General features: G+C 44.3%; 1 protein-coding gene across 3 annotated transcripts in view; it reads left to right on the top strand.

The window, feature by feature from the left end:
- Nucleotides 1-26,429, top strand: part of LOC120908753 (tensin-4-like) — a 64,593-nt gene that overhangs the window by 36,131 nt on the left and 2,033 nt on the right. For 2 of the 3 annotated variants that reach the window (XM_040320084.1, XM_040320083.1), the window contains exons 4-5: nucleotides 25,312-25,707; nucleotides 25,779-26,411. In XM_040320084.1, the coding sequence (XP_040176018.1) occupies nucleotides 25,405-25,707; nucleotides 25,779-26,411 (936 nt within the window). In that variant the 5' untranslated portion in view covers nucleotides 25,312-25,404. Of the gene's footprint in view, nucleotides 1-15,807; nucleotides 16,300-25,311; nucleotides 25,708-25,778; nucleotides 26,412-26,429 lie in introns of those variants that run through there. The other variant, XM_040320085.1, reaches the window with a different exon arrangement.

Here is a 26,429-nt window from a genome sequence, read left to right as displayed (position 1 = left end):
AAGTAGCGCTTCATCGTTCCGGCGATCGGTGAGTTGATGGCAAACTGTATCGATTGCGTAGCTTCGATCGCTTTCTCGCGCAACACGTACATCGGAAAGGGCTCTTCCTGAAACTGTGCCATAGCAATCAACCAGGCATCGCCGCATGCTATGATCGTACAATAGTGACGATACAATCGAATACCGAGCTTCCGGCGCAGGCGAGCAGTTTCTCGAGGGCTGAGCACCTTTGGGTAAAGATCTCCCAAGATTGTTCGATCAGGTGCTTCAAGCACTATGCGAAAATCCGTTGCCCGGAACTCAGCCATTGTTTCTGGCCGTTTATAGTATTTTGACAATGACATCAGTGAGATGATTTTTGTGTTGTACGCTTCGGAGAGAAAGAATAGTAACATGGCCAGGATAAGAAGGGCGATACGAAACGCAAACGCTTGCCGGTACTCAACGCCACCACCTCCGAAGAATGTTAGCAAAGTGAGATCGTAGCAAAATATGGCTGGGTAGCGATGCTGCAGAAACTGGCAGACCAGATACACTGCTCCCAACACAATCCAGATACCGTACGAGAAAGGCTTCAGCAGATGGGTAAGAAAATCTCGCCCCGTGTCAACGGGACAGAGCATACATATGCCTCCCATTTCACGCAAATCTATCTCGTGCTGAAAATGCTCTCGCATGGTTGGGGAATTAAATGTGGCCTCCGCTTTACCATCACGTTTTTCCTGAAAGACATACGACAGGTTGAGCTTATTAGGCCCAACATCCTTAAAAAAGTGACTGATTAAACCGCCCGTTTCACGTAATCCATGGCTCGGCAGAATAATGTACGGGAAATCACTGAAAACTGTTATGCGAATATGATAACGATGAAGGTTAAGAAGCTTGTTGGGGTACAGTCGTTGCAGATGGTCGAGATCGTTCATGGGAACGTAGATCTTTGCTCTGGAGAATTGGTTCTCTGTGTACAGGCTGATGTTATGCACTGGTTCGGTGTTGTTTGATGGCATCGGAACAATTGCGTAGTTTACGATGCCGTACTGAACGAAAAACTTGACTATTGTGGGACGATCATTCACAAAGCACGATCGTGTGACAAGCACAATAAAACGAGCATCGATGAAGTGGCAAGGGTTCTCGTTGAACTGTTTCGTTAGCAGCTTTACTGGAAACTAAGTATAAACACACATATAACTCGTCCAAGAACAATCAAACGAGCTTAAATGATCACCTGTTCCCAGCCAGTAGCATCTAGCAGCACCAAGTTCGCATACTTCCGAAGTAGCATGGGTATCATGTGATTGTGCGTTGCAAAAGTAACTGGATTTTTAGAAGATAGCAAAGGCACAACGTTCGGGTGGGTATGGCCTAATGTAGAAACGGTCGTCGTTATGATGCAAACTTCTGCATCGAAGTTGGGTATGTAACGATGGCGCTGTATCTGTACGATCGCGTCGATCGTGGGTGATAGATTGCATTCGTGCGAAAACGGTAGTTGTAAGGCACACAAGGAAAACTGAAAACAACAATAGACTGCGAATAGAACTATCTTCTGCAACATTTTCCTATTACACAGTAAGATATGTTGGTGATATCTTCATGAATGCGTGTGAAATACTGTTGAAATCTAATAGTAGACCGAATGTTTTGCTCCAGCATTACGTGATGGTGCATTACTTATTTTTTGAATCTGATCTGAACTTTCTGAATAATCAAGTTACCCTGATGCACGCTTTCTCGATCGAAATGACTAATGAATTTGTTGACTTCAATGAAGGGAATTATTCATGTTTTCCCATATGTTCACTTCACATTAAACCATGCCCTCACTAAACGATACTTTCGTACAATTTGAAACTTTTTAACCACACGTCGCCTTCTCCGTTCCCTCCATGTTTCCAGAGCAATTTCACCTACAAAACAAACCGTACTGAATAACCACCCAACCATGATCAATATCCAGACGCAGTATAAATCATCGAAAAAGAAAATCACCTCCTGTAACATTGTTTCCCAAGTGATAAGCGTGTTAGGAAAAAACAACACATTAGCCTTTTTTAACATGTAAGCCCATAGTCCACATTCATTAACCAGCCCAAACATTCGCTCGAACAGGTCAAAGAACGGTGAGTGTTGCATGAGCTGGATTAGCAGCTTATTGATCATCAACGGCTCCGGTACCATGTATAATGATCCCATCAAGTCCATCATCTGGGGCGCTACTGCTATCCAAGCGTTGCCCTTGTACATCATCGCACAGTAATGCTCGTACACCCGGTGCCCATAGCGTTTTTGAGCGCGCATTGTAGCCGAAGGGGACAAGAAGTTGTTCTTAAGTGAGCTGAAAATATCAACCGCCCCGCGGCTGAACATGATGCGAAGATCCGACTGCTGTATCGCATCAAGTGTTTGCGGCTGCTCAGTGAACTTTTCGAATGACATCAGTGAGATAATTTTCGTATTGTACGCCTCAGACAGAAAGAACACCAGCACCGCAAGGGTCAGCGTGACGATGCGGAAGGCGAACGGTTGCCGGTACTCAACGCCACCACCGCCGAAGAACGTTATGGCGATCAGATCGTACCGGTAGATGTTCGGGAACAGTATCTCTACCACTCGGCACAGCGCGAACAATCCACCCAGAATGAGCCATATTCCAAGCGAAAACGGTTTCAGCAGATGCCGGAGAAAGTCACGCACGGAACGCACGGGACAGACGAGATAAATTCCCGTTTCCTCCCAAAAGAAGAATGTGTTTTTAAAACTCAATCGTTCGTGCTGCATGTTAAAATTCGCATCCATTGCGTAGTGCATTTTGACACTATCCGTGTAGAAGGTCGTACCATTGCAACGCTTCCGGATTAAAATGTTCAAAAAGTTTGGTACCAGGCCTTGTGCAGTCCCGTTCGGACCAAACATAATATACGGATAGTTGGTGATGCCGTACATCATAAATCGATAACCATTCAGATCGCGCAGTTTGTCGGGGAAAAAGCGGTGTACCGGACGATCGGTTGAACGGAAGAAATGCTCCTGCCCAGTGTATTGATTCCAAGTATACACCGAGACGGACTCGGATGAATTTGTGACGGAAACAAGCACAAAGTTAAGAATTGCATAGGATTGCAAATATTCCAGAGCAAGTTCCTTCCGATCGAAGCTGGCGTCACCCATCAGAATTACAAATTTGGCCGATTTCTTGTAGCAGGGATGATGATTCAATCGTTGCTGAATAAATTTGAAAGGAAACTGGTGTACGAAAAAATCAGTAACTAATTTTTGGAAAGATCTCATTGTAAGTACCGGCATACCTCGTAGTGATAAGCCGTTAAGTCGAGTAGCACCATCGTGGCCAGCTTTCGGATCTCCATATCAACGTACGACTTCATCGTCACAAAGGTCGTTGGATACAGTTGAAGTAGAGAAGGAAGCAACAGAGGTGAGATCTTATCGAGCGAAGAGTTGGTGGTGGTAAAAATGCAAATGCTTGTGCCGGTCGTGTCGGTAGAGTTGTCGTACGCTGCCACTGCATGCACCATCTCTAGCAGGGACGATTGTGTAACACCGAAAAGGACATTGAGGAGAAGTAGGGTTTGTAAATAAACTGCAACTAGTTTGATGTGGATGAGTTTCATTTTGTGACTGACGAAAAGGACATTAGTGAAGAGCTTTTCACACTGGCAGGTGAAATGGTAGGTGTAGATTTAATGGTGCTTTTAAGAAATGAAACGTTGTTAAATATTCATACTGATTGGTTGAAAAAAAAACAACTGAACGAAACACTATTAAACGAGTTACTGTACCAGGCGACCTGTTTGATTGAAAATAAAATTTATTCTTAACGACGATCTCAATTCTGTGACTGGTGTTGAAACGAAAAAAACAACTGAATTGTAATAACCATAGTAATAGTTGTTTGGGTAATGTCGCTACAGATTGTCGAGATTCTCAAACTTGACGAAGAATTGCTCCTTGTACAATTGATTTTGTACAAAAAGACTGATTCGGATGAATGAAATTATCATGTCTACTGATTTAGATATAGTGAGCGATTGGAAAGAGGGTGCTGAATACTTGATATATTTATAGATAGGGGGTTTGGCAATAAATATTACTTGATGGAAGGAATTTTGCAATCTGTAGTTTTAGTTTATTTTATGGTTATTGTGTTGTCTATCTTAGTTAAAATATTTTTTCAACTGGGTCAAGTAATCAATTCAATGAATATGAATGGATCGACGATCAACCGTGGATTATTTCATTTTCTTGCTGAGCATCTCCATTATTAAAACAACAACACTTATCAGCCACCCATACACCACCATCAACCAAACAATCTTGAAATCGTCAAAGTAGAACACCACTTCAACCAATGCGTCCGCTCTCTGTGGCTTTCTTATTAATAGAAAATCGTGAAGTTTCAATTGGTATTGCTACAGTCCCGTTTCATAGTACAAGCTGATATAGCGACTGACTGTGCCTGCTGACGGCGAGTTTTTGGCAAATTGCAGTCGATACGGAGAAGGTATAATTGGTTCCTGTATTATAAAAATACCTATATAGCAAATCACCAGCAAAGAAAGGCGACGAGAACAACGCAGCTGTACTACACTGTTGCATCGAACAGTATTATTCGTAAACATGTGCACCGTATTGTGCTCTACCGTCTTCAATCTCATCTTCACCGAGCATCATGAAGCGAAAGTCATCCAAAGGTAAATTATGTTGTTGATCTTCGTACACCAAAAACTTGTAGCCGGACGCCTTAAACTCAGAAATTGTGCTGGGCAGCTGGTAAAACATTTGCAGCGACATTAGAGATATCATTTTGCTGACGTACCTTCTACAAAGCAACAGCATTAGGAATGACAGTGATGTGTGAATGATTCGAGCTGGAAATGGTTGATAATGTTCGGCTCCACCGCCCCTGAAGAGTGCCTGCAGAATCAACTCGTACCGGAACATGTTGGGAAAGAACCGTTTAAGGACAACACAGACTACAAATACTAGCGCAAGACAGACACATGCACCAAATGAGAATGGTTTGAAAATATGCGGAAGGAAGTATCGATCAGTTTTTAAAGGACAGGACACGCACATGCCACCCATCTGATGAAAGTAGAACTCATGCTGGAAATGGTCCCGCTGAACGGACATTTGGAAATATACGTCTGCGTCAAAATCGTCCGATGGTTCGATCAAGTGCGTCAAAATTCTAAAATTTAAGATGTAACAAATGTCCAAAAATAGCCAGCGAATGATGCCAAAAAGTTACCCTTTGTAAACCATTGAAATATGTATGGAAAGTTGTTGCCGTCAGTGGCGAAATGAATGAAGTGGTTATACAAGTTAGCGAGCTTATCTGGGTACAGTTGATACAGATGGCCAAGATCGTCGAGTCTAACTGCGATCTCCTCCTTGGAGTATCTGTTTTGTGTGAAGAGGTAGATATTATTGTCCAGATCTGAGGCACTCGCTGGAGTTGGCAGTATGGCGTAGTTAACTATGCCTTGATCATCAAAAAAATTTACTACCACTGAAGGATCGTCGAAGAAGCACGATCGCGTCACAAGAACAATGAAGCGAGCATTGATGAAATGACACGGGTTAACGTCAAATTGTTTCCTTAGTAGGTCCGTTGGAAACTGCAAGAAAAATACTTGTCATGGACTACAGTGGGATGTAGCTGTGAAAGTGTATGCCTACATGTTCCCATCCAGTGACGTTTAGTAGTACTACGTTCGCGTATCTTGGCTTGATTGCCGTTTTGATCGGTTGTTCCGTCGCAAACTGCACGGGATGTTGAGAGTTGAGCAACCTGATAAGCTCTGGATGAGTTTGAGATAATGTAGAAACGTTGGTGGTAACAATGCACACTTCGGCAGAGAAATTGGGCAGATAGCGATGACGCGGTAGTTGAACGATCGCATCAATCGTTGGTGCAAGATTGTATGCCTTAGAAATTGGAAAATTGAATCCTTTGATAGAAATTGCAATGCACAGTCCGTAAACAATTTCCAGTAAATGTGTAAACATGGTTCTATCCGTCTAACCGAATGATCTCGCTCACGTCAGGAGTAATAGTGAGATAATCTGTGCAAGAAGTCTCTGGGCTGATTTTATCGCAATGAGGATTCAGATCATGACTTTTAAATGTTAAACAACACTTTTTGCCTGTATTAACAATTACTGAAAGCCTTTAAGTTTTTTAAATTAGTACATTTTTATGAAAGATGAAAAACTGTCAGCTATTAATTTATTTCGTATTGAATAAAATGTTAGTGAATGATAGATCCAGAATCAGATGCCAATTTAAAACTAAAAAAATACGTTAATCTGCATTTGTTATGTGAAGCTATTACACCTTTTTCTTAGTTAGCAGCTCTAGCACAAAAATCAGTATACCGACCGACCAACCAACCACTATCAGCACCCATACGCTCATCAAATCATCCCAACGAAACACTACACCTGAAATAGAGTGGCTTGCTTCTGGTTGGAGCAAAAGTGTACCAGCGTGCCGATTGATGTCGAAATCCCACAGCCCCGTCTCGTAAAACAACCCAAAATAACGACGGAATGTTGCCAGAAGTGGGGAGTTTTTCGCAAACTGTAATCGGTAGGGCAAGGGTATGATTTTGTCCTTGAGTACGTAGAACGGATGTGCCAAGCCTTGGTAGATCGGCGATGCTAGCAGCAATGCATCGCTGCATTCTTGCATCGAGCAGTAGTACAGGTGCATGTACATACCATAGACTCTTCGGTTGCGTTCTACTTGCACATCGCTCAACATCATGAAGCGAAAATCATCCAATGGAAACTCTTCCAGCTGTTTTGGATGCACCAGAAACTCGTAGCCGGACTGTTTAAACTCTGCCATCGTATTTGGGCGCTTGTAGAACCGCCCCAGCGACATGAGGGCGATAATTCTGCTTAAATAGCGTCTGGAAAAGAATAACGCTAGCATGGAAAGGGAAGCCAGGATGAGGCGAGCTGCAAATGGTTGACCATGATATGCTGTGCCACCAGTCCCGAAGAATATTTGTAGCATTAGATCGTGTTGGAACATAAACGGGAAAAATAATCGAAGTACAAAACAAACCACAAACACAACACCGAGAAAGATGCAAGCATTGATGGAGAATGGTTTAAGAAGATGGGGAAAGAAGTAACGATTGAGTCTCACCGGACATGTCACGCACATTCCACCCATTTCGCGAAAGTAGAACTCATGTTGAAAATGTTTCCGGTCAACTGACATTTGAAAGTAGGCATCGGCATCTACAATCTCCGTATGCTGATCAAAAAAGGAGTAGTTTAAATTGAGTATCTTAACTCCTACTTCCCGAAACATTATATGCAGAACGCCCAAAAACATATCAGGCTTTTTCCATATCATCATGTACGGATAGGTGTGGCGATCTACACCGATACAAATGAGAAAGCCGTGTAGGTTGGTGAGCTTGTTTGGGTACAGTCGGTGCACTTTGTCCCGGTCGCCCAGTTTGACGAAGATTTGCTCCTTGGAGTATCGGTTTTGTGTGTATGCACTGAGGTTGTACGCTGATTCTGTGCTCCCTGATGGCATCGGTACTATTGCGTAGTTCACTATACCTTGATCATCCAAAAACTCTACTACTGTTGATCGATACTTGAAGAAGCATGATCGCGTTACGAGAACGATAAAGCGAGCATCAATGAAGTGGCAAGGATTCTCATTGAACTGGGTGATAAACAGCTTCACTGGAAACTGAATTCTGGGTTAGTTACATTTACGATGTAAAATATGTTGTGTCAAATCAATCACCTGTTCCCATCCAGTAACATCCAGCAGTACTACGTTCGCGTATCTTGGCTTGATTGCCGTTTTGATCGGTTGCTCCGTCGCAAACTTCACGGGATGTTGAGAGTTGAGCAACCTGATAAGCTCTGGATGGGTTTGAGATAATGTAGAACCGTTGGTGGTAACAATACACACTTCGGCAGAGAAATCGGGCAGATAGCGATGACGCGGTAGTTGAACGATCGCATCGATGGTTAGTGCAAGATTGCTTTCGCTAGAAACTGTTCGCAACAAACATATGACGTGTGTCGGGAAACAGAGGCAGTAAACAATTTGCCATGAGAGTAACCTACAGATCCATTCCATTTTAGGAGCCATAATGAAATGAGTTAGTCGAAAAGTCGAATGAGAAATGTTTGAGAGAGTTCATATTCATTTGATCAGTTTACTGTTCTGAATATTACACTTCATACAGATTAACCATGATAAAATATACATGATTTAGAGTGCTTCCATAATGATTGACATTAATTATTTAAATCAGTACTTGAGGTAGATCCCATGATCCCCCCCTAAACGTAAATGTTGACTACACCTATATTTCTAGCTTATTATTTGAAAATATTGTTTTCAATTGATCGTTATATTTATTAGAGGAATAAGCTTTGTTTGTGAATGGATTTTTACGCTCGCTATTACCTCAAACGAAAAAATATTTGCATCAGAATATATTTTCGGAAAGTGTTCGGAAAGCATTGTAGCAGAAAGATAAGGATTCACCCATTTTACGAAACGTAAATACATAAAGAAAAAAGCTTACGGAAAACCGTGAATAAGAGTTTAACAATCTCGTCGGAATCGTCGAAAAAATGTTTTACTAGACTTAAACATGATAACGGAAGGAAAATCGTTTCGATACAGACTGACGCGGATGTGGTAGACGAGCAGGTTGGGGGGCTTGCTTGGGTAAAGTCGATGCTGATTTTCGAAATCTTCATATTTAACGAGAAGATCTGCTCCTTGAAAAACTGATTTGTGTAAAAGGACTGATTTTAACCACCGCAGGAATCCTCAACGGCATTAGAACAGTTGCGTGATTGCTACGATACCACGATCATTCATAAAGTACATCCTGTTTAATAAACCTTTACAGAGACATGATCGCGTCACAAGAACGAAAAAGCGACCATCGATGATGTATCATAGATTCTCTCTCATTCGACATATGCGGACATACGCAGTTTTCTAAAGTTGATACATCAAATGTCAAAATACTACAATTTGCTTCAATAATTATCAAATGCAGTAATTTTTTTTAACTACTTCGGTTTAAAGCTATAAATATCAGATCAGATCAGAAATATCTATGAAAAGTGGGCAAAAGATAGCATTCGTTGGAGAACGTAGGAAGATAATTGACAACGCAATTAAAATAAAACAATGCATGGAATAACATTCTGGGACAGCTTACAGAAACTACTGTTACTGGAAATAATCTATGAAACTTTGTGTGGCAATGCATCCCCGCAAAGCACCACCACACGACATGGTTTTTGTTTTGCTTTATACATTCGACACCAAACAACCTCTCCCACAAACACGATCATACTGATCAACCATCCAACCACCACCAAAATCCAAACGCACTGCAGATCCTCGTAGTAGAAGATTACCTCCGAAAACGTTTCCTTCATTAGGGAAAGTCCTTCCAGAATGAGATTGTGCCGATCCTTTTGCCGCTGCCACAGGCCCGTGTCGCAGTACAGGCCAAAGTAGCGCTTCATCGTTCCGGCGATCGGTGAGTTGATGGCAAACTGTATCGATTGCGTAGTTTCGATCGCTTTCTCGCGCAACACGTACATCGGAAAGGAATCTGCCTCAAACTCGGACAATGCGATCAACCAGGCATCGCCGCATGCTATGATCGTACAATAGTGACGATACAATCGAATACCGAGCTTCCGGCGCAGGCGAGCAGTTTCTCGAGGGCTGAGCACCTTTGGGTAAAGATCTCCCAACAGTAAGGGTCTAGGTGTTTCGAGTACGATGCGAAAATCCGTTGCCCGGAACTCAAACATCGTTTCTGGTCGTTCGTAGAACTTTGACAATGACATCAGTGAGATGATTTTTGTGTTGTACGCTTCGGAGAGAAAGAATAGTAACATGGCCAGGATAAGAAGGGAGATACGAAACGCAAACGCTTGCCGGTACTCAACACCACCACCTCCGAAGAATGTTAGCAATGTGAGGTCGTAGCAAAAGATGGCTGGGTACCGATGCTGCAGAAACTGGCAGACCAGATACACTGCTCCCAACACAATCCAGATACCGTACGAGAAAGGCTTCAGCAGATGGGTAAGAAAATCACGCCCCGTGTCGACGGGACAGAGCATACACATGCCTCCCATTTCACGCAAATCTATCTCGTGCTGAAAGTGCTCCCGAAATGAGGCCGCATTGAATGATGCCTCCACTTCCTCATCGTCAATTATCTGAAAGACGTACGACAGGTTTAGCTTTTTGCGCCCAGCATCGTTAAAAAAGTGACTGATTAAACCGCCTGCTTGATATGCACCATGTCTCGGCAGAATAATGTACGGAAAATCACTGAACACTCCTATGCGAATATGATAACGATGAAGGTTAAGAAGTTTGTTCGCGTATAGTCGTTGCAGATGGTCGAGATCGTTCATGGGGACGTAGATCTTTGCTCTGGAGAATTGGTTCTCTGTGTACAAGTTGATGTTATGCACTGGTTCGGTGTTGTTTGATGGCATCGGAACTATTGCGTAGTTTACGACGCCGTACTGAACGAAAAACTTGACTATTGTTGGACGATCATTCACAAAGCACGATCGTGTGACAAGCACAATAAAACGAGCATCGATGAAGTGGCAAGGGTTCTCGTTGAACTGTTTCATTAGCAGCTTTACTGGAAACTAAGTATAAACGCATATATAACTCGTACCAGAACAATCAAACGAGCTTAAATGATCACCTGTTCCCAGCCAGTAGCATCTAGCAGCACCAAGTTCGCATACTTCCGAAGTAGCATGGGTATCATGTGATTGTGCGTTGCAAAAGTAACTGGATTTTTAGAAGATAGCAAAGGCACAACGTTCGGGTGTGTATGGCCTAACGTAGAAACGGCCGTCGTTATGATGCAAACTTCTGCATCGAAGTTGGGTATGTAACGATGGCGCTGTATCTGTACGATCGCGTCGATCGTGGGTGATACATTGCATTCGTGTGAGAACGGTAGTTGTAAGGCACACAAGGAAAATTGAAAGCAACAATAGACTGCGAATAGAACTATCTTCTGTAACATTTTCCTGTTAAACAGTAAGATCTGTTGGTGATATCTTCATGAATGCGTGTGAAATACTGTTGAAATCTAATAGTAGACCGAATGTTTTGCTCCAGCATTACGTGATGGTGCATTACTAATTTTTTGAATCTGATCTGAACTTTCCGAATAATCAAGTTACCCTGATGCACGCTTTCTCGATCGAAATGAATAATGAATTTGTTGACTTCAATGAAGGGAATTATTCATGTTCTCCCATATGTTCACTTCACATTAAACCATGCCCTCACTAAACGATACTTTCGTACAATTTGAAACTTTTTGACCACACGTCGCCTTCTCCGTTCCCTCCATTTTTCGAGTGCAATTTCACTCACAAAACAAACCGTACTGAATAACCACCCAACCATGATCAATATCCAGACGCAGGATAAATCATCGAAAAAGAAAATCACCTCCTGCAGCATTGTTTCGAGCGTGTCAAGCAGCATGCTGCGATAAAGCATTACATTTGACTGGTTTAACATGTAGGCCCACACACCACACTCATTAACCAGGCCAAACATTCGCTCGAACAGATCAAAGAACGGTGAGTGTTGCATGAGCTGGATGAGCATCTTATCGATCATCAATGGCTCTGGTATCATGTAAAGCGATTCTTTCAAGTCCAGCAGCTCCGATGCTACCGCGACCCAAGCGTTGCCCTTGTACATCATGGCGCAGTAATGCTCGTACACCCGTTGACCATATCGTTTTTGAACGCGCATTGTAGCCGGAAAAGACAAGAAGTTGTTCTTAAGCGTGCTAAAAAATTCAACCCCTCCGCGGCTGGACATGATACGCAAATCCGACTGCTGTATCGCATCAAGTGTTTGCGGCTGCTCAGTAAACTTTGCGAATGACATCAGTGAGATAATTTTTGTATTATATGCCTCGGAAAGGAAGAACATCAGCACAGCAAGGGTCAGCGTGACGATACGGAAGGCAAAAGGTTGCCGGTACTCAACGCCACCACCGCCGAAGAACGTTATGGCGATCAGATCGTACCGGTAGATGTTCGGGAACAGTATCTCTGCCACTCGGCACAGCGCGAACAATCCACCCAAAATGAGCCATATTCCAAGCGAAAACGGTTTCAGAAGATGCCGGAGAAAGTCACGCGCGGAACGCACGGGACAGACAAGATAAATTCCCGTTTCCTCCCAAAAGAAGAAAGTGTTTTGGAAGCTGAACCGTTCGTCCTGGAGGTTAAAATTCGCATCCATTACGTTGCGCAGTTTGGTATTATCGCTATGGTAGGCCGTACCATTGCAACGCTTCCGGATTACAATGTTCACAAAGTTTGGTACCAGACCGTATGCTTCCCCTTCGGAACCGTACAACAAGTATGGATAGTTGGTGACACCGTACATCGTAAATCGATAACCATTCAGATCGCGCAGTTTGTCTGGGAAAAAGCGATGCACCGGACGATCGGTTGAACGGAAGTAGTTCTCCTGCCCAGTGTACTGATTCCAAGTATACACTGAGACGGACTCGGACGAATTTGTGACGGAAACAAGCACAAAGTTAAGAATTGCATACTTCTGCAAATACTTCAATGCCGTTTCCTTTTGATCGAAGCTGGTGCCACCCATCAGAATTACAAATTTGGCCGATTTCTTGTAGCAGGGATGATGATTCAATCGTTGCTGAATAAATTTGAAAGGAAACTGGTGTACGAAAAAATCAGTCACTAATTTTTTGAAAGATTTCACCCTAATACCCAGCATACCTCGTAGTGATAAGCCGTTAAGTCGAGTAGCACCATCGTGGCCAGCTTTCGGATCTCCATATCAACGTACGACTTCATCGTCACAAAGGTCGTTGGATACAGTTGAAGTAGAGAAGGAAGCAACAGAGGTGAGATCTTATCGAGCGAAGAGTTGGTGGTGGTAAAAATGCAAATGCTTGTGCCGGTCGTGTCGGTAGAGTTGTCGTACGCTGCTACTGCATGCACCATCTCTAGCAGGGACGATTGTGTAACACCGAAAAGGACATTGAGGAGAAGTAGGGTTTGTAAATAAACTGCAACTGGTTTGATGTGGATGAGTTTCATTTTGTGACTGACGAAAAGGACACTATTGAAGAGCTTTTCACACTGGCAGGTGAAATGGTAGGTGTAGATTTAATGGTGCTTTTAGGAAATGAAACGTTGTTAAATATTCATACTGATTGGTGAAAGAAAACAAATGCAATAGCTTCGCCTAGCAATAAGGAAACCCTATTGTATGGCTTTGTGTAACTGACAACATGGGTTAGATATTGTAAAAAAAGATTGTCAACCATGATCATACATCTGCTGTGGTTTCTGTTGGTCTTACTAGATCCTTTTCAGTGCGTTGATATTGTAAGCGTCGTTTTAAATATCGCTCAACAAGAACACACCATTCGTTCAGAAGGGCTTGAGGTATGTTTTGTGCAGCTTCGTGCTTACCGAGAACAGACGACCTTGGATCACACGATAGGATCAATATTGCAAGGATTAGGATCGAACTATCCCATCACAATTGCACGGCAAACTCGGCCAGTGTTAATGTACGGTGTAAGAGATGCAACGCTAGTGCTGATGGATGCGACTGGGCATGGGGCTAAGGTACAATCAGTTCATTATTATTTGATTGATCATGTCTATTTCGCAACGATTGATTGGGCTTTTGATGTACGTGACATTTGACTGTAACTTTCAGTTCCCGACCACACTCGCCACACACCGTTTGGATACCCACGAATGCTACAGAAAATCGGCCAAATTCATCGTCATTGTAGATACGGCCTGTAACCGAACCGAGCTTACAAGCTTTTTCCACCGCCACGGAGTACTTAACTATGTCGCAATACCGCTCGAGCCTCCCGAGCCAAACTCCGCCAGACCCATCGCCCAGGAGCTGTACACAGTGAATCCATTTACGAACGAGTGGCACCTGTTCGATGGGCGCGATCACAACCGCTCCAGCACCGCCCGCTACTATCCCAACAAGCTGGCCAACATCCACGGGTACGAGCTGCTCGCCTTTGGGCTGTACGAGTTCCCGTACATCTTCGAAGTTACGGGTAACCATACCGCCGGTCTGCTGATGGAATTGCTGCACAATCTGATCGTGCGCAAGCTCAACGGTACGGTGCGCATGGTACGGAGCGAACGCACCCCACCGCTGCCCGGGCGGACCGAGTTCGATCTGACCTTTGCCTACACCAGCTTCAGAGCGCACTACATGCACGACGTGTCGCTGAAGGAGCGCGGTGGCTACTGTGTACTGTGTCCCTTCCACACCGAGCGGGACTTCCTACGCCATCTGCTGAAACCGTTCTCGTTCGGGATTTGGGTCGTGCTGGGCGCCTTGATCGTCGGCTGCCGGTTGCTGGGCCACCTGTTTCCCGCCCTGTTCGAGCGGAACCTGCTGGAGCAGATCTTCTTCACTGCCGGCGCCTCTCACCGGCAACCATTCCCAACACGCATCGTGTCCTTTTCCGCGGCCGTCCTGATCTTCTTTCTGTCCGAGGCGTACAACGCCAAGATCGTCTCGCTAATGTCCGACTCGAAGTACTTCGATCGGCCAGAATCGGTGCGCGAGCTGATCGAGTCGGATTTTAAAGTTGCTATCCCGGGCGTACGGGTCTCACTGCTGGCAGAATCGCTGCCCGGCAAGCTGGTAAGCAGACGTCGCGCGGATGCACTGTACCGCGAGCGCGGCCCACTGCTGTTCAACGAATACTGCACGATGACGTACTGCTACCTGGCCTACCTGCAAACGACCATTGGGCGCAACATACACGGCTTTCAGCAGTACGTTCTGCGCGATATGGTCTCGGAGCAGCTGCGAACACTGCAGCTAGCGACACACTCGCCGTTCTATGATACGTTAGCGGAGTACTACGAGCGATACTTTCAGAGCGGCATCTGGATGTACCGGCTGGAGTACATGAACCGCAAGCTTGTGCGGGAGATGCGATCGCTTGGCAGTCGCCTGGAGGAGGTCGTGTTCCATTTCGAGGATCTCGTCTGCGTCTGGGTGTTGATCGTGGTCGGTTGGGTGCTGAGCACGGTTGGTTTTGTGGCGGAGCTGCTGTGGGTGTGGCTCGAGCACAGGTACGGCGGCTATTTGTGGCAAAGGTCGAATCGGTTGTTTAGAAAATCGAGAATATAATTGAGCAAAAACATAAATCTATTCTTTGATTGCACGAAAGAGACAATCTTGAGCCGTAGAAAGGGATAAAAATGGAAAAAAATTGCAAAGGCATACAAAACTGTCCTACGAGTTTGTATGTTAGTAGTTTATACAACCACTCCTTGATAGATGGCGCCAGCCGATTAAACGGGCAATGAGTAGCTTCAAAAAGTCTGCTGTTTTGAATCTTGAGTGAGCTTTTTTCCAATTTTCCGCCATTCGGATCAGCATATCATCATTTTATATGGCACTAAAACCGCTTTCCGATCTTGATCTGCCTTATCATAATCACTCTAATAAAATCGCAATGCATACATCAATTTATTCTAGTTTCATTCTATTAGGGTCACAAGTACCATGTAATTAAATTGAATCTTTGATAGAATATGAATGAATATTGCTATGTAAACTTATTTTAAACATCACAATTTGGCTCTATTTTGCAGAAATAAACCCTTAACTACCACCACCACACGATGGTGACCGCAACCCGTCAAAGATGGCATGCCAGCATGGTGTCCATATTCTAGTGACCCCTTACACTAACTGGCTTTAACACGCTAGTTCTATTTGGCTGCACACCTTATAACCGGCTCTGCCCTTTCTGAGGGCACACGCGCCATCTCGCGCCTGTTTGTGGTGGTTTGTTTCCCTGGAATCCAGCTGTGTGTTGAGCCTTTAAAGCGCTTAGCTCGACGCCTGTCGCGCGTGTTGGCTGGCATTTGAGGCATGCAAAATACCTTATTCTGCTGAGCGCATTAGTCTCGCCTTAAGGTGCCAGCGCTTGGAGTGTAATCTGCACACACACATACACCTTCCCCCATTGGCAGGAGTGGATGGTAGGTTCGCTTGAACGCTTGAATGCAACCTAATGCGGATGGCATGGCGCGAGCATTGGGCGAAAAGGGAAACAAGGTGAGCCCCAACAACCGAACAACACACCGGCCACATATCATGTCACCACAGCATTTGTTTCGATCGTTTGCAGATTGCTGCTTTGAAAGGTAATATTTTGCACATGATTTTCCACTCATTTCATATGTTTCATATGTTGGAAAGGTTGTCCGAAACCTTTATAAGTCTCAAGAATTAGACACACAATTGGACACACCACAAACCATAATGGGGCTCTGCTCTCACTGGCTGCCATCAAAATGAAGCACAAAAGCAACAGATAGTGGTTGGGTCGATTCATACCGGAAGCAATTCTAAGCATGAGCACTCCCTCAACACTCTTACCCAAACCGAGCAATCGATTCATGAGCCCTTGAGGGGAACTTTTTTTGTGTTCGGAAAACTTTACCAATCTCAATCGAGCTTTTGGCCCAAAAAAAAAATCAAACTGCATTTAAAAGCTGAAGGTTGTTTTTTGTTTCACCTTGTTTGCTCTCCATTGGCAACTTCATTTTGTGCACCGCTTTTCAGCAGATTCATTGCTGCAGTTGCAGTTTGCTGCAATGCAAACAGTATCGAGCATTGGTGTATGGTGTGATAACGACTAGTAGCGAAAGCACCGAACAGAAAGTCAATTTTGGGGCAATGGTTTTGTTTGGAATTGTTTTTTGGTCGACTTCAACCCGGCACCCTGCTTCGGGAGGTAGTTTGATTTTCATCCCGATGCCGAATCCGTGGCTTTTTTGTGGTGGCAATTTGGGTGGCTGTTTTGAATAGAATGGTTTAGCTCCCCCCCTCCGACCAGGGGATCAATATGAACCGCAACCAGGACCGTCATCAGTGCGGCGGGTGGTACTCTAACTCTGCACAGAGAGCGTGGCAACACTTGCATTCAACAATTTCTCATAAATGCAGCCAGGGCAGGAGCATACACACACACACACACACACACTCCATGTTTGGGCATCTGTTTCCAGTTCGATTGGTGTTCGTGTATTTCTGTGTTATTTTTGGTTTTTCTTCGGCTTTGAGAAAAAAAACAACGTCTCCCCACACCAAAGGCCATGTTATTGTTTGGGGTTGGTTGATGTTAGCAGCTGCTTTTGAAACGTTCGCCTCCAGCTCCTAGACCACAACACACAAACCACTCCCTAGAGCCCTGGAGGGCATCACGTGAGCGGGTGTTAGTTATGCTGTAGTTTTCGATGTTTCGATGTTTCGATTTCAAACCCTTTTACACTAGCAGCAATGCATTAGAAACGCAAAACTCACCCACCACCCAGCCCGTTGAGTGATTTCGGGCATCGTCATTCACCGGCTCACACCGACAGGTCATTTATTGCACTTGCACTTGCAGGATCTGCCACTAGCGCCCTAGCTCGAGATTGTGTTTGTGAATGCACGGGGGCAAACGGGATATTTGCGGTGTGGTTTGTGGTGCGGGTGTGGAAATAGGTCGGTGCCGTCTCGCGTGGAATGTGTAAAATTAAACTGTCAGCACAAGTGGGTAGCGTTTGGGTTTGAATGGTGATTGGATTTTAAGCTGGACGATGGTTAATGCTGGACATTTGTAGAATGTTTTGGGAAAGCTGTCGTTTCGTGGCGTATTTTTTTCAATTAATTTTATGAATTTTAATTACAATGAGGCGAATGTTCCTAATGGTTTTTGAATCCTATGTTGTATTTAGTGTTATTTATTTCTTTTCTTTCGTTTCATGTTTTGTTTTATTTGTTTTCATGGTGTCTTATTTTCGCTTATATTTTTTTCTTTTGGATCTTTAGATTTTTATATCTTGTCTATTATTTATGTCTTCTTTATAGTTTCTGTTTTAGCTTATATGTGGTTAATTTGTTTTACTTATATCTCTTGTTTATTCCTTTGGATGTATATTTTTACCTACTTCGTTCACTTATTTCTTCCATATCATTTTAATACATTTTAGCTAAATATTTTCATGTTGTCTTATTTTTGTTTTTACTTATGTTATCACTTATGATATAATTCCTTCACAAACTTTCGGTAAATTTATACCTCTATAGCTTTTGTTTATTCAAATTAATTAATCATTGAAAAGAAACGGATTGTTTTGATGCAAACTACTAATTCAAACTAGTTAAAAACAAAAAGACATAAACAAGTGTACATTTATGTGAGTTATGAACCAAACAATAGAGGAGACAGATAAAATTATTCCCATTTCTCCCCGTTTATGGACTCACGGCCCTAGCCCATACCCGTGCAGCAGTATGTGGGGAATAATAAACAAACATAAAAAAAGCACCAAAAGCGCGTAACAATAGTTAATAATTTCACTGCACCAGGCAAACACTTCCCAAAAAAACTACAAAACATGGTACAAAAACGTGTAAAATAATCTTTGCGTTCAACGCACACAATCCGTTTCCCAGCTAAACAAACGATAAAACGAACACTAGAAAAGCAAACTTTAGCCGTTATAGTCTCGGTGCTCGCGCGCACATACGGCTTGAGCAAACCGGAACTACCCCCGGAATGTGTACTAACGCGCAATAAGACGCACCAAAAACCTAAACAATGGTGCTCGTACCCCAGTAAGAAGCGGTAGAGCTTTCGGGGGAAAAGCAGCATACAGAAACGACACCGGCACAGCACATTCTCACACGCCTATCCGTGTGCGTTGGAAGGTTGGTTGGTCACCTTCTGGTTGGCTCGAACCAACTCCGACGGACCGAGCAGATCGATCCGGAAAGGGCATTGAATTCTAAACACGAAGCTGCCCACACCCCTTCAGATTTGGTAATGAACTGTGCGTGTGTGGAGAATATCCGTATCGGTATTTGTTGGTGATGGTTAGCGGGTTACGCTAACAGATTGATTCCCACCGGCTAGGCTCACTGATGTTGGGGATGGCACATGGGCAAGGAAGGATCAAAAAAATACCGAAATACACTACCAACTGGCGTACTTAGCAGCTGTAGGAGGGCAGGGAAATGAGGGGCTAACGGGTACAGGGCAAATATACACGCACGTTACGCGTCTGTTTGGGTACGTGTTTATTTGGGTATAAATCATTGCCCGGTGGGTGGGCGTTTCGATAGGACCGGTAGAGGTTGTTGGATTGCTGTGCTGGAAAGTCCTTTTAATTCCAATACGTGCGCTACAGGTTTCGCTGATGGGTACGGGGTGTGCAAACATCAGCTGGTTCTTGCCACAGAGTCTAGGCGAGGCTTAGAGTGCGAACTCACAGGTGACACATGATAGTACACAGACTGTGGACAGATGGCAGTGGCTTAAAGTAGAAGTGATCATCGCAAAGTAGAAAACTAGAATCAATGGGATATAGATTATATCCATGTGTAGCAAAATATAATACATTCCTTTACCATTACTGGAAATAAAGCATTTGTGAACTTCTATCTAACACGTTTCACCATTAATCGGATGTAGAAATTGGAAAACGAAACCCCTTTAACTATCATCATCATCGCCAGCTCCCCCAAATCAATCTTCCGCACGAATCGGAACAGAACACAGGAAGGTGAGAAAACAAACGAGCTACGAGAAGGCGGTGGCAGCGGCAAACGGATGATGCTTGAACCCGGCGTTAAGCAAACAGGACGAACGTGCCTGCTGTCCAGATTCTATCACGTGTTGCTATCTGTCGAACCGACCCTCGATCCTGCGCGTGTTCAAACGCACGGTAAACGATTACAAACCACGACCGGTGTACGCACGCACGCACGCACGCAGTCTTATGTGATCGTTGTCAGGTGGAAGGAAGGAAGCAAGCAGCACATACCAAATGATTCGTGGTGTTTGTGTGTGTGTGTGTGCGCATGCAACGGAATCGCAAAGGGAAAGCACGCATAAAAATATTTGAATTGAATCAATAATGGCTAACGGGTGGAATGGATATTCCGGGCCACGGTGGAATGTGTTTCTGGTGAATTGGTTTTTCCAACCGATTGACCCACCCACCGAACCCATCTTCTTATCCATGCACCCCCTTTAGACCTCGCACTGCCTGCTGGCTCAAGTGATGAGGGAAAGCATGAGTAATGGGGGACGCCGTTCTGAGGGTTGATGTTTTCATTGATGCGTTCTGGTTGAAGGGCACGGATTGGGATGGGAAGACTGGCGAAAAAAAAGGACGAGAGAAGATATATTTGCAACAAACCATAAGGCAACGACAACAATGCGTTGGTGGGGTGGGGGCCCGGGCCTATCGGCAGATAAATCACGTACCGGATTGCAATCAATTTCGCTGAGCACGCGGCTGGCTGGCTGGCGGGAGGTTTAACCGGTTGCGTTTCCATGTTTACCTTTCCAAAAAACGGGGCACCGCATCGGGAGGATAAGTTCGGAATCAAATTCGTCTGTGAGTAATATTTGTGTAAAAATATACATATCATCGTATGCGATTGTATTTGCCATCTGCGTACGTTGGAGGGTCTAACCAGCGAGAAGGGAAAGGATTGCTGCCGTGGCCGTTGTTTCTAGATGTAAATTCGTTCACTGAAATGTGCCGGCGTGGCATGCGTTACAATGTGCGCGACAGTGAGCATCACGTACATTTGAATGCACTCGGTTTAATCTGTGCTCATGGTAAACCACATTAATTACAGCGGAATAATTTAGTTCGTGATTGAAATATATAATTTACCGTAGAGGAAAAAAGCAAATATACAATTTAAACGATTTCATTACGCCGCGATGTTTACAGTTTGATTTTGACATGAGTGAACATTTTAAATTGAAACTGTGGAAAGTTTGTTCAGAGCATCGTATTAAACCGGTACATCTCGCATCGTTGCTCTCAGCTAAACGCCTACAGTTATGCAAAATTATGCTTTAAATCTTTTTCAATCATAAATTTGCATACTTTTAGGCGTAAAATTCCGATCAATATTAACCACTTTAAGCATTTGGCAGTTTTTAATCATGTTTTGAAACAATTTAAATAAAATTGCAACTTTAAAAAGCGTTTAAATAAGCTTAAGTATTAAGCATTTGTTTCGCTCAAGACGTACCTTTCCATGGAGTCATCTACGACAGTAACATATCGTTCTCGCCAGGTCACTTATAATCGAACTCCAATTACATTTTAATTTCGAATAGAGATATTTATTAAATTCCGTTTCGCAAGGCTGCAACCTTCCTCAATTTGCTTCCCTGAAACACATCCACACACACACACACATACAACTTGGCATGCATTTATTATGCAAAACTTATTCAACCCGGCTCGATGTACGTACTCCTGCGGACGGTATCCTTGCAAACCGTTCCGGTGAGTTTCCGGAGAAAAGCATGTTGTACTGTTGAACATCAGCTTGGCCTCTCCAAAAAATAAAAAAAGGATGAATAAGATAGGAAGAATGAAACAGAACAGCACCGAGGAACGTCAGCCTGTAACCACCCGTCTTCCTTCCGAATTTTACTAGGTTCCGATGGGATGTTACTAAAAGTATGCAGTGACCAGTAGGTCACAGACAAACAAATGGTTGAACAAATGTTGAACGGCTAGTAGCATCTTGCCAGCAGCGAAGCAGGCCAGAACACGAGCACGTAATCGGTTACCGTGGTTTGGGTTCTGCCGGGTGCGGCCGGGTGCAGCCGCTGCCCAAGCATTCTTGTAAAAGAACACAGGACGTGTCAAATATGTTTCCCAGAGCAAAGGAAGACATTCTTCTTCTTTGCTTGCTAGCAGTGAAACAGGACAGCTGCCCCGTGATTGAGTGGGTACTGCAGAATCATCTTCCGGCCCTTGAGAGCACTGCGTTGACAAAGCGCTCTCCAGGTAAGGCGATGAGGACGCAAGCTGGCGGAGAAGAAATTTATTATCAAATTAATTTGATATCTCCTAAAGAGCCGTTCTGTACTTTCCCTCAGCTCAAAACGCTGCCCCTGAGTTACTTGAAATTACCAATTGAATCATCGGTGCATTCAGCATAATGCAACTTTTGCAGCAATTTGCAATTTTGTTGCCGCATTCTGCTCACTCACTCACAGGTCGGGTTTAAAGGGGATACTGAAGAACCCAACAACAAGTGCACCGATGGTACCAGTTCACTGTGCAGGAGAAGAAGAGGCAAAGGAGCATCCAGCCAGAAGCGGAGCGTGGATGTACACTCCAAAAACTGAAGAAACTTTAAATTAGTTTCGCTCCAACCATTGGGAAGGTCAAGGAGCTCTTTGCTTGTTGGAAAGCTACAAAAGCTACGGGAGTCTACGAGAGAGAGTTTTTGCGGAGGATTTTTCATATCCCCCCCCACCTTTTTCCAGCACTAAAATATGGAGAAGGTTGTGCAGGCTTGTCCCCTTTTGCACTGTATACTAAGCAGCCCTCGCTGTTGGTGGAGGGCTAACAAGTTTTGGTAATACCGCAATTAGGTGCATGATTCAATTTGTGTCCAGTGGCTGGATTTGTTTGTTACATTCCAGTGCGACAAGAATATTTGGCGGTAGAAAGCTGGTAGAAAGACACCCCAACGGCCAAAGGGATGTATCATCAATTAGGCAAATAATCAGCAAATTAGAATTTAAGCTTTGCCAAGCTTTCGGAGCAAATCGCATGACCAAAGTTGTTGCTAAAATGGTTACAACTGAGCGTTCGCACAGCACGGCATGGCTTTAATTAGAGGGAAATCTTAAACATCCCGTAAGCGCACGGTGATCCATCTCGTCGGTTGATCGGTCCACGTGCCAGTGCAGTAATGGTCATGGACGGTACGACCGCAAGCGCGATGCGAACACTTTCGCTAAGTAATGAAATCTAGACAGTATTCGCCACCTCGGGATCGAATAAATTAATACCATTAGCGTCTGGGCCGGTTGGTCGGGGGTCCACCACCACCACCAGGCTCCGTCTGAAGCTGTGCGCGCCCCGACCGTGTTGTCTGACACAGACGTTCGTTCTTTGCTTGATGCATTCCAATGGTGTATATGGAAATTCACGAAATTTAGCTTCTGGAGAAGGAGCTAAAGGCTTGAACGTTAAACGGTAAACGGCCCTTTACACCATTATCGTGGATTCGATTCTGATTCCGCTTTGTAGTGGAGAGCTGATTGATTTTTGATTGCAATTTTACTTCACCCCGTGCCTTGATCGGTGAACTTGAAATAGGGAAAATTTATGGGTGTGCAATTGCAGTTGAATGAAATGCAATTAAGCTTGCACAATCATGCTTTACAAGCCTGATAACCATTGAATCAATGTAAAACCCCATAACGAATTTCCAACGAGCATTTACTCAATGTCTTAAATGCATCCTTGAAACATGTAATCAAACAACCGGAAAGCTTCCGCTTGAGAAGTTCTGCGCGAAAAAAAACTTTTCCCTCGCGCGCTCCCGTTGGGCGAAAGCATTAATCCAATTAACGTAAGTGCCCTTCTGTGGGCCTTCCGCAGCGTGCAGGGTGCAGGAGATTCGTCGTTTGAAGTCATTTCTATTAGCTCACTCGGTAAGTGATTCAGTCAGCGGCTCCTCCTCTAATGAACTATTTGCACATTTGGCAGGGTACGAATACGAATCCGTTTCCACGCTTACATGTTAACCATGGCCATGTCACAAAATGGCACAGCCGGATATTCCAACCGGTTTCCTAAACAGCAGAGAATGGTGTGTATTTGCCTTGCAGGTTTTTCTGCCGATAATTATGATTGATGATTGATTGGAGCAGTACCCGGAATGACCACCGTCTGGAACATGCTCTAATACCATAAACGGAACTAGGAGCAAGGGGGCTTCCCCTCTATTTTGGCGTTGGGAAAACGTCGGAAACGTTGTAACCACTAATGCGACTCCTGACACTGAAGGCCATTAGGTGGTGATGGGTGGTGGGAAAGGTTTCACATTTCAGCAAACGAGTAGTGACACGCCATTTCGATAGGTGCTACTGAAGGGGAAATGGTAGCCAATTGAGTTAAATTAATTAATTGGAGCGGGGGTAAAGGCAACGGGCTTGCAATACTTTGCAATAGAGGGATACGCTCATTTCAGTATGACTTTCGAGTTAATGCAGTTCATTAGCTAATTTAACGGGAGCTGGATTACTTATGGTGATGTACTGCTTACTTAGTAGACTTTTCGTTCTTGGTCTTTCTGCTCTCTGGTTGATGGTGTCGTTTACCAATCCGATATTCCCAATCTCTTTCACGATTTTATGTTATATATGGTCATTCGTTGTCTAGCAAATGATATGGTTGGCCCACATGGACCGAAATAGTCTTAAGTAGTGTCTTAAGTCGAAATAGTCGTAAGTGCGTCAAGAATATTTCGTAATGAGTCATACTTGTACAGTTTCAGTGATGAGTTAATTAATTCGTCTCAAGCAAATTAATCACAAATCGAATATCCAAAGGTTTATGAAGCTCGGAAGATTTCATAAGTCTCTAATTTGTTTAATTCTTACCATTGATAAATTTCTGAATCCCTGAATGACTTATGAATCTTTGATGATTCTTACAAATCTCAAAGCTCCATGATTATCTAATGCGTATCTCAGGATTCGTTTCAACTAGACACGAAAAAGAGCTTGAATTTACAATCAGTGCATAAAACCATATTGAAACAAGCAAATAAATGAAGAGATAAAATCGATACATACCGCTATGCAATGTAATGAACATCTTCAAGTATGTCGTTAGACTTTTATGTTACTTTAGACATTCATGAATCTTGTAAGGTTCTTTTTTTCCATATTGATGAATCATTAGAGATCCATGAATCGTGGGAGATTCTTGAATATTGATATTTGAGATTAAGATTGATTGATTCTCGTTGAAGATTCATTTAGATTTGTGATTCTGAATAAGAGTTACATCTCTAGTCTTAAGTTTTTACCGGATCAGTGACCGGATCATCAACTAATAGAACTTCAACTGTTCCAAAATTTGTCTCTTTTCGGTTTAATCTTTCGATAGGGTTAAGCTATATCAAAGAGTCACAGAGAATGTTAAAATATGTTAATAATATTGCATTGTGTCAAAATGAGTGTGAGATCAAAACAGATCTTTTCCCTAACGTTATCTTACACAGAAGGCAGCAAAACCTAAAGTAGAGATGTCTTCCTTAGGGACCAGTTGATTCTGGAAAATAACTAAAAAGTATAATAGTTTATTCTTTTCTTTTCTTTTCAGCTCGTGAAGCACCTTGCATCATCGGAAAACACCCAGCACAGAACGGCGGCTTGTGATGTGAGCTCGACATAACCGCACGACATCCCGCTAAATATGAACTGCACCGCCATCAATAGCAACCAGATCGAAACGACACCAAACAACCTGCCCCGGCTGATGGGGGGCATGGGCACGGCGACACCTCTGTCCACCAGCCACACACCAACCAGCCGCACGGCCAAAGCGACCATCTGCAGCGGCCCGGGCGGTACGGGCGGTAGCGTAGGGACGACCGTGTTCTTCCACCGCACCACCAACAACCTGCTGGATGTGCCGCGCACCGCCAACAGCTCCGAGGAGGAAAACTCACCGACGGAATTGAACACCTGCCGCAAGCTGACCGAAAAGCCCCCGCTGGTACTGTGTGCAGGGTTAGCGTCCGCGAAAAAAAAAAACGGTTCACTAAACCATGCGCTTCTCATTTGCAGGTGAAACGACTAACGATGGGTATCCTCAGGACGGCCGAAGATAGCCGACCGCTCGTGCACAGTTCGTCCTCGCCGTCGAGCTCGTCCAGCTCCTCCCAGACGATCTCGGACGGGTACGTGAACGAGGGCATCTGTGCCGACACGGCCGAGACAACGCTCTCGACGACAGTGTTCACTACCTGCAGCAGCAACAGCAACAAACTGTCCGGTTCGGCAACATCGGCCACCAACACCACCACTCCGACGATGGCCGCTGGCAGCAGCACAATGCGAAGTCCGCTCACGCCGGGAACGTCGCTGGGTGCAGCGGGAACCAGCATACTGTTCGATGCCGGTGGCCCCCGCTACAATCATACGGCGACCACCCTGCTCTACCCACCGGCCGTTCCGCTGCGCAACGATAGTCTCAGCCTGAAGGAACAGCACGAGCTGAAAGGGGCGCCCTGGTTCCAGGCGGGCATACCGCGCGAAATTTCGCTCGAGGTGCTTTCGCGCCAAAACCCGGGCGCATTCCTGGTGCGCCAAAGCACAACCAAACCGGGCTGCTTCGCGCTGTCGCTACGTGTACCGCCGCCGGCCCCGAAAGTGGCTCACTATCTAATACTAAGAACGATACGGGGTTATAAAATTAAGGTACGATCAGACTGTGAC

The sequence above is a fragment of the Anopheles arabiensis genome, chromosome 2 (genome assembly GCF_016920715.1).
Source record: "Anopheles arabiensis isolate DONGOLA chromosome 2, AaraD3, whole genome shotgun sequence".
Taxonomy (NCBI): Eukaryota; Metazoa; Arthropoda; class Insecta; order Diptera; family Culicidae; genus Anopheles; species Anopheles arabiensis.
Note: the sequence above shows the minus strand (reverse complement) of the source record. Positions and strands in the feature narration are given on the sequence as shown.